The 9,388-nt window shown below is 38.1% G+C and overlaps 1 protein-coding gene across 1 annotated transcript; it reads left to right on the top strand.

Annotated features, from left to right (window-relative positions):
• Positions 1 to 6,760: 6,760 nt before the first annotated feature.
• Positions 6,761 to 7,792, top strand: LOC150103896 (uncharacterized). The gene has a single exon (XM_090397088.1). It carries the CDS (start codon positions 6,761 to 6,763, stop codon positions 7,790 to 7,792), a length of 1,032 nt encoding a protein of 343 aa, XP_090253214.1.
• Positions 7,793 to 9,388: the final 1,596 nt, after the last annotated feature.

Genomic DNA, 9,388 nt, shown 5'->3' with positions numbered 1-9,388 from the left:
CCTTCTCATTCAGTTCAGAAAAATATTTAAAAGTGGTCTTCTGTGGCGTCTCTGAAGACATTAATCCAGAAGAGATAGCTGTAGATCTTAACTTACAGGATCTGCCTCCTATAAAGGTCAGCCGAATGTATAGATCTGACAAGACTCCCATGCCGTTAGTCCTTGTAGAGATCCACAACTTATACAAAAATATTTACAACTCAAAATCAATCTGCGGGCTCATCATCATACCAGAGCCACTCCTGAAAAGGGCATCTTCTGGGCAATGCCACAGGTGCCAAAAGTTTGGCCACTCCCAGAAACTGTGTAAAGCTGAGTTGAAATGTCTGAAATGCGGGGACAGCCACCCAACCAATACCTGTACAATGCCGAAAACCACCCCGTCTAAACATGCCAACTGCGGTAGCCCTCATCCAGCCAATTATAAGCGATGTACTCAAAACCGAAGAACAGACGGTGGGGGATAGCTAAACAGTCTTCATCCTCTAGAACACGAACATAAGAGGCTCCTGCACCACAGGCGGAGTCTCAGTGGCCACAATCAGAGGCCTTCAAGAATAGAGTTTACCAAAGGCAAACAAGAAGGTATGCAGATGTGGCCCGTTCAAACATGTCAACACCAGAACAGAATCAGCAAACAGCACCTACAAACCTGACCTCTGTTATTACTGCCTCTTTAGCAAACATGCTAGACTTGAGCATGTCAAACCCTTCAGCAACCTCCACTAAAAGAGTCCTACGCGAAACATAGGCTATCCTCACAGCACTTATAGATGAGTGGAAATCAACTAATTCCAGCCTCTCTTCAGATCGTTGAGTGGAATGGCCTCGAAAACAAAATTTTAGAGCTCGAAGACTTTACTCAGAGATATCAGCAGATGTTATTCTAATAAGCGAGACACATCTAAGACCCTAGGACAACCCCAAAATAAGGGGATACAGAACCGACAGGCTAAACTATAGAGGCGGAGGCACTGCCAGCTTCATTAAAAATTATATCAAACACCATTCTGTAAAAAACCCTTCAAGCACTAACCATGAGGTCACAGGCGTAGAAATACTCACTAGATCGGCTGGTAGACTGAATATCTACCAGGGGCGAATTCTCCATGCTTGCTGCGCAAGCTCATTAATTGAGAAAGAAATAATATTTATTTATTAATAAATGCATGCATTTTTAAACATTCCATTTAGGCTTTTATTTTTGTAGACAGAAGTCTTAAGCTTGCGCGGCAATGATTGGGCTTTGCGTTGTGTTTCGAAGGCCGATGCTTAGTCGTCTAGTCAAAGCTATCGTGGCTTGCTCAGTTGTAGGAGCTTCCAGGTCCTCGCAGCAGCACTGTGATTTCATGCACGCACATAGCCATTTCACGTCGTCTCACTCTGTTGCTTAAACACAGGCCATACAGTCAACGTAGCTCTAGCCAGTGAGCTGCAACTTGTAAAGCCAGCCTTTAGAAGTGTGCGTGTTGCTTGGGAAAATTAAGTTACAACCAACTTTTTATGACGATGTTATTGACCAGTTCATAAAGAAGAACCGTAAGGTAGAATTTGTATTCAAGCAGCTAAATTGAAAAAGATAGAATATTATTTGTAAAATGAATGTTGTATTTTTATGATTAAATGTACATACATTTCTAAATATATAGTTTTAAAAGGTCAGTAATTCATTATTCCGCTAATCGGACTTCAATCACACCTCTCATTTCCTGAATGATAACAAGAGCAAGCGTGAATTTCAAGACCAGCATTCGCCCCTGAAATCTACTCAGCTTACAATCCACCCTTAAAAGATCTACTGCACTCTGATCTAAATGCCATCTTAGGTGTTAGAGATTCGATCATTATTGTCGGAGAGGAGACAAACTCCAAGCACCCTGCCTAGAATTGTAGAATCACTAACAAGAATGGCTGCATCTTTTCCAACTACATAGGATCAAACTATGATGTTGTGGCAGGCCCCACCGAACCAACACATCTCAGTATTTTTGGCACTGTTGACATCCTGGATATAGCTATCCTGCAAGATATTAAACTTCAGTACAGCCTAAAATCATTGAACGAGTTGTCATCTGATCATAACCCAATTCTGCTACACCTGGGAAAACAAGAATATCTGTCTCTTCCCTCTCATCCATTTATATCGTGGGAAAAATTGTCAAAAGTTCTCCTTGATTACATTAGACTTGTTCCTCATATAAGTTCAAAAAAGATGTTGAAACCGCAGTCACAAACCTCACCCAACAAATTAACTCCTCTATAATGATAGCCACCTCCTACAAATCTGTCCCCAAGCCTGGTCGTATGGCTGAAGACAGTATGAACTTGATCAGGGAAATAAATAGAGCAAGGAAAAGATTTCACAATACCCGAGCACTACAAGAAAAAACAGTTCTAAATGGGGCAGTGAGAGATACACTCAAAGTTTACAGAGATCAACTACGGGAAGAAAAGTTAGCTTCTACTCACCTACTGATCACTCTATCTGGGGACTATTGAGCAATATCAGAAAAAAAGGCATATCGCTAAAAAAGCAATATCCCTTCCCCCTACACTTTCTGACCAGGGCCTTGTTCACACAGACGTAGAAAAGGCAGAAGCCATAGCAAAAAATTTCGAAGAACAGTGCAAACCTTCACATGAAAACTTAAACTACAATCACTTGTTTAAAATTTACAGACAGGTCAGACACTCATTAACCCCCTCCCCCCCCCACACACACATCGATACCGGTGCTGACCATATTGCATCCATATCATCTGCTGAAATATATGATATCATAAAACATTTGAAGAACAAAAAGCTCCTGGTCCAGATTTCATCACAAATAAAGTGATCAAGCTGCTTCCCCGAAAAGCTGTAGTGCACTTGACCATAATCATAAATGCAATTTTGAGGTTCCACTATTTTCCTACCACTTGGAAACTGGCTGATGCAATCCCTATACATAAGCCAGGCAAGGACCCACACCTACCGAAAAATTATCGTCCAATCAGTCTCATCTCCAACCTGGGCAAGTTTGCAGAGAAGGTCATCCTCTCACGACTTCAAGCTTCAGTAAATGAGCTATCCTCAGAAAAGTTGAATATATTACCACCAGCTATAACTGGCGTCAATACACTGGAACTGTTTTTTTCTTTTTTTTTTGATTTATCGAAAGCATTCGACAAAATATGGCACTTCGGATTGTGGCATATTTTGTTGGATTGATGGGATTGATACCGGCTGAGATAAACTTATCTTAGCCGGTATCTCAATGAAAATGGTACACTAGTTAGGTATTATCTACAGAATAGAAGCATGGAAGCCAAGAAAAATGGCACTATCTTGGCCGGAGTACCACAGGGATCCCTATTGGTTCCATTACTGTTTTCTATATATATGTCAGACATTCCGCAAAACCCTTTGTCATCCATCATGGCCCTATATGCAGACGATACAGCATTATTAGCCAGATCTCTTCGGCCACACCTTGTTACTAAAAAGCTTCAAAAAATCTTAAAGTTAGAGAAATGGTTCTCCAAATGGAGACAAGTAACTCCCCCAAATACCTCAGCCATTTTCTTCACGAAAAGATCGACATCTCCTGCAGGATATAAATATTCCATATATTTTCTCTTTCCTAACGATGATTTTTCTAAAAACGTCCATACACCCTAACGATCTAGTTCAACAAGCTGTAGCCTACGATGCGACGTTTATTTTTAAACATGAAAGACAAAAAGCCATGTTAATTTCCGGTAGCGATGCATATCTGCATGGCCATTCAGGTATAGCTTTGAGGCTTCTTCATATAAATGATCAGCTTAAAAAAAGCTAGGTGATAATCATGTTGTATTTATATAACTCATACTCTTCTGTGAATGTAATATCTCAGGTCGATTTTCCTCTTGGACGCAAGTAAATTGTATCAGGACTTTTCAGTTGAAGGTGAATTACATGATGTCATACGGGAATGACTGGATTTTTATCATCCTGGATGTAGGAAAATCGGCTGGATAGAATAGATGAATTTATACAAAATACATTGGCATGCGACTTACCACCTTCTTATCGTAAATGTATGATTATGAGAGGATGCTTGCGGGACTTGAGCTCCTACGATTATAAGAATGTAATAATTAAAGAATTAACGGGGGAAATATATATATATATATATATATATATATATATATATATATATATATATATATATATATATATATATATATATATATATATATATATAAAGAATCGTTTAACGCATTTTATATCCAGAGGGGGAGCAGGCAGAGCACTTCTGGTTTGGATTTCCTTTGTAAAATGTTCTTCAGACAAATACGCACGTTATCTGTGATCCTGGCTCAATAATTTGAATATGGAAGGAGAAGAGGCTGTCATTGTACACATTTAAGGCATTTCGTGACATTTCTTGCGTGGCAAGGCCGTGCGAAACTTTACAGTGGTAGCAGATCAAGATCAGCGACTCTGACGATGCTAATTCCAGACTAATCGCCTAAACGTGTAACCGAAGCATAAAATGCGACTGTGACGTTTGCTGTTTTCTTTCTTAAATGAAACCAGTCAGTAAATCAGAAAGAAAAAGTAAGAATTTCGAGATAATCTAGAACAGAAGTGAACATTCACCTCGGTGATCCGAGATCTCTCTTTTTCTAGGCGAAATACAATTTCTCTAAAATATTCGCGATATTTCTAAAGACAGAAAGTGAGCATAAGTTCATTATCTGGTGGAACTTTAAAGAATGTTACCTGTTAGACTAGATATACCACGTGACCTAGCTTCACCTCACTTTCTTCTGATCCTCTATCAAGTCTCGGTCTGTTCAAAAATGCTCTCAACACCCGATCACCTATACATGTCCGTGTGCGTAATATCCAAGTTGTTTTTTCTCTATTTAAACTGCATGCAACGATTTTAAGTCGGACATCGTCAAATACTTGAGCATCAGCAGACAGCATTTGCAGTTCACGAAATGAGACTTATTTCAGTAACTATTCCGTGCCATGCTTGACTTTTTTTGCTCATTTGCTTTCATATGTGGAGGACAAAAACATCCAGGTTAGAAAGATCATATGGCCTCATCTTAATCACAGCCATACGTTTGTTTTCATCGTGCGAGTTATTGGAATTTCGACCTGCAAAGTTTAATATAGGAACCATTCCGTGTAGCAAACGAACTCCTTTTTCTTTCTTTCTTTCTCAAATGTTTTATGAGGAAATTTAGAATATCTAATCCTTTAGATATTCTAAATTTGGCTCTTAACAGAAACACTCCTGTTATTGTTTATCATAGTGTGAGTTCTATGGTTAATTTTCTGGAGTTGAGCTATTAAAAACCGTAGTTTCAGGTAGAAATAACCTCCTTTTTCAGATTGACTAACTTGGAAACCGCAGTAGAAGGGTTCAGAAAACATTTCCTCTAGTCAACGACTAGAATGGAGATTAGAACGGTTTTGTCTTTCTTTGAAAGGCCTAGCGCTATGGAGGTAAGTGCTGTTTCCTCAAGATTATTCAGATTTCACATATTTATTTTTGTTTTTCATCAATTGTATTTAAGAGTTTAATGCAATAAAATTGCAATAAATTAGCAAGCTGTGGTAAAGTGCATCTAAACATAATTTGAAGTTAATGCAACACGAATATTTTATTTTAGTATGCAGCATAAAAAACGATTTTAAACGAACACTGTCTATTATAGAGTAACGATGTTTTAATTGATACAATGGTAGAAAATTTTTAATTTTGTGCACAACTTTCCACATTAATGTACTGCATACACAACATCCTTACATTGCTCGCAGTATGCGTTGAAGATCTTGGCCATAAAACGTAGCTACACCCTTTTTCGTAAAGCAGTTGATTTATCGGTGAGAGAAACACAAGAGAACTTTCTAAGCTGAAGTACTAACATTTCTTTTAAAATTTTGGGCTGAAAAGGTTACCAGCTGTATACCACACTGGTGGAACTGTGCTCAAGGAACTGCATTATGAAGAGGTTTAAAACACTATAAACAGACACCTTGGCTAATGTGCTGGTTTTTTACAATGCACTTAATATTAGCAAACAATATTGTGATCAAATTTGATATAAATCCACTCTGCTTTATTGGTATTATATATTTAGAAGTTATTGACGCATTTCATTAGTCCTTATAAGGACTGGCTTAAAGGGGCGAAGCAAGAATGCTTTTCATCTTCCCCGTTATCTGTAGAGGACAGTGTAGGGATAAAATGTTATTGAGCTATTAAAGCTCTGATCATGGCAAGAGGGTAACAGCAATAGCCGAGTCTCAGTTAGAACTTCATGGGCTACAGCATTGCCATCAATTACCCTCCAAGGGCAAGGCACATTTTTCGAATCCTCTGCTCTGACGCATTTCATTAAATTATAATAAATAATAAATAACAAATATATGTAGAAATTATTTTCGTGAGAGGAACTGTATGGTCCCGGGATTTCGAAAGATTTTCAAAAAAATAAAATAAAATAAATAAAATTAAAATAAAATAATGATAATAATAATAAATAAAAAGATTTCAAAAATAAAAATAAATCTCGAATAATGGGAACAGAAAATAGCCGAGACTCAGAAAGCTTAATATTAAAACTAATCGACAGTATACATCATTGGGTATCGTGACGTCACAATGAATACATATTTGACGCAGAAAATGCGTGTGGTTGAAATTATGAAATGGAGTCGTTTCAACAATGTACAAAAATTATAATGAAAACTGATTGTCATCGAACCATACAAAATGAATCAGCTACAAAGATCTCACCGGCCTTCTATGAATTTAGTGCGAGAATTTCTTTGTGCAGTGGACAACCTCCTTAATTCCGCAGAAAGCGAAGAAGAAACGCTATCGACTGTTGAACAAAATATCCGAAGTGTTGTGGATTTGTACACCAGATGGAAGAGCGAATCCTGCATAGAATTCGATGACTATGAATTTGAAGCTTTGATCCACGTTCCTGCTAAGGTGTGCTACTGTAAGAATATTCAAGATTTCCGACTCGCTGGAGATGTTCTAATGTGTTTGTACCACTGTGATCGCTTTCAGGGACTCATTCTCCAAGAGTTGGAATATCCCGATAAAATCAACTCACTTTGGTCGTGGCCTGGGAGAGACGATCCCAATGCTAGAACTCCGCAAGAATCCACCACAGCCTACTTTCAAAGAGCTGCCAATGCAAAGAGGTTGGTATTTAAATCAGGCAAACGGTTCATCGATGTTCTCTGCAAAGACAGTTACTTATCTTTCTGCAATTACGGGATGAAAAAGCCTGATCGCCTCCTACTTTTCCTTCGAGTTGGAGTTGATTTAACGGTTAGGTTTACTGATCGAGAAAGTGAAATCACTTTTCTTGTATTGATGTACATGCTGGAGTACTTATACAGTGAAAATCACCATCTCCACGAAAGCGAGCAACGACTTTTCGAAGATAGAGCGATGTGCGTGAAATACTTCCTTCGCAGTGTTCCTCAACTCACATTCCCTACTTTGAGAAATGTCGTCGACAAGAATATCATTCATTTATTAAGTCCAATCACGGTAGGAGGAGAAGCAGAAGAAAACCGAAAGGTCAACACAGAGAAGATTACTGAAAGAGCCATTGAAAGAATCCCTTTGCTGGGCCAGAGATGTCTCAACCCATCCAAACTGACCCATTTCTGCAGATGTGTCATCAGACGTGCATTGCACAACAACTTCCACCTTCCAGAAGGAATTCATAAACTGCAACTACCACCACCTCTCATGCGATACGTCGATCTTCTTGAGGATTAGAACCGCTTGTAGGTGATCACATTAATGTTATCTGAAATGTGTGAGCATATTCAGTAGCTGATTCTATTTCTAAATTTATCTTTGCGTATCATTAAGTAAATGTTTGTGTTGAAATATTGAAAATTAGTGTAATAAAAAAATGAAATATTCAAGTCTCCTCTGAGTATAAGGACATGAAGTATGTATATTCGTCCATTCAATTCTTATCCGTTCAAGACGGACTCGATCCATCATGAATGGAAGACCTAAGAACATGCATTTCTGCCTGTAGATCTGTTTGTTTGTGTGCGGTTAGGGGTCAGCTTGCCTGTTTTGAGGGACGTAAAACCTGAACAATCGGGTTTTTCGTCCGCATGATTTTAAAACCTTGTTTAAAGAATCCTGATCGACCACGGAAAGGACATAATACCGACAATAGAGTTTTCGCTTGAAGTGGAACATGAAATGTGACACTGCCGAGAATGAAAACGCGTTAAAAACCCTCAAAATGTATTCCGAAATCTCCTTTTCTGTTTCATTAAAAACTGTTACTCGCAGCCCGTTTTAGGTTTCACGACCCGCAGTTTCAATGTAACACTCGGGTTATAATTCTCTATAGAATACGATAAACATTTAAAGGACGTTTCAATCGAAGGTGAGTTAAAATGTCAAACTACAGCTTGGATAACAAGCTGGAGTACAAATGCAGTTTACATACAAAAATATATAGCCAAGACTCGCCAATTATTCATCAAATATGGTGACGAAGTATAAGCAGTTTTACAGGATCGAGGCCTGAAAGCTCTCAGGAATTACTATTATCATTGTAGTGTAATAATTAAAGCTTTAAGAGGAAAAGTGCGAAGGTAAAAAAAGAAATCGTTCATCATAGCTGACCCAAGGTGATCAATGATTTTAATTAACATTCAGGAAAGGAGTGTATTGCAAGCAATGGCCGCCATCTCGTGACCCTATACTTCAACACTCATATTATTGAAGGCTAACGTTTGTAATTGTAATAGTTTGACTTCTATGGTCAATTTTCGAATTGCAGGATTAAAAAAAATTAATTCAAGTTTCCAGTAAGAAAGGAAAGTAAGTTAATACAATCTGAGATCCGTCGATGCCAGAGATCCATTAGCTTGGAAATGAGCCGAACAAAAGGTGAGAAAAATTCTTGTAATCGACAACTGGAATCAAACCAGAGATCTTTTTTCCGGTGGCACGTAATGGTTGCAAATACCATTTGAGCAGAGTTACACAGGCGCCCTGAATTCATACATTTATTTATAATTTTTATGAAAAACGTTTGAAAGTTTAATACAGCACAATTTCAATGAAATAATATGCTATTGTAGAGTTAAAATATCTCATTAATATTGCAGCCATTAGGACACCAATAGTTTATTTTATTGAATACTCTAAACATGATTTTTCAATAAACATTCTTAGTGTAGGAGATTCAATCCAATACCTTTGGAGGGTAACGGATGGCACTGCTGTAGCTAATGAAGTTCTAACTGAGGCTCAGCTATTGCTGTTACCCTCCTGCCATGATCAGAACTTTAATAGCTCAATAACACCTTATCCCTACACTGTCCTCTACAGATAACGGGG

The sequence above is a fragment of the Typopeltis vanoorti genome, chromosome 8 (assembly GCF_054136105.1).
Source record: "Typopeltis vanoorti isolate ZY-2024b chromosome 8, IOZ_Tvanoo_1.0, whole genome shotgun sequence".
In the NCBI taxonomy this organism is placed as follows: Eukaryota; Metazoa; Arthropoda; class Arachnida; order Uropygi; family Thelyphonidae; genus Typopeltis; species Typopeltis vanoorti.
The sequence above is the reverse complement of the archived record's forward strand: the minus strand, read 5'-3'. Positions and strand labels throughout refer to the sequence as shown.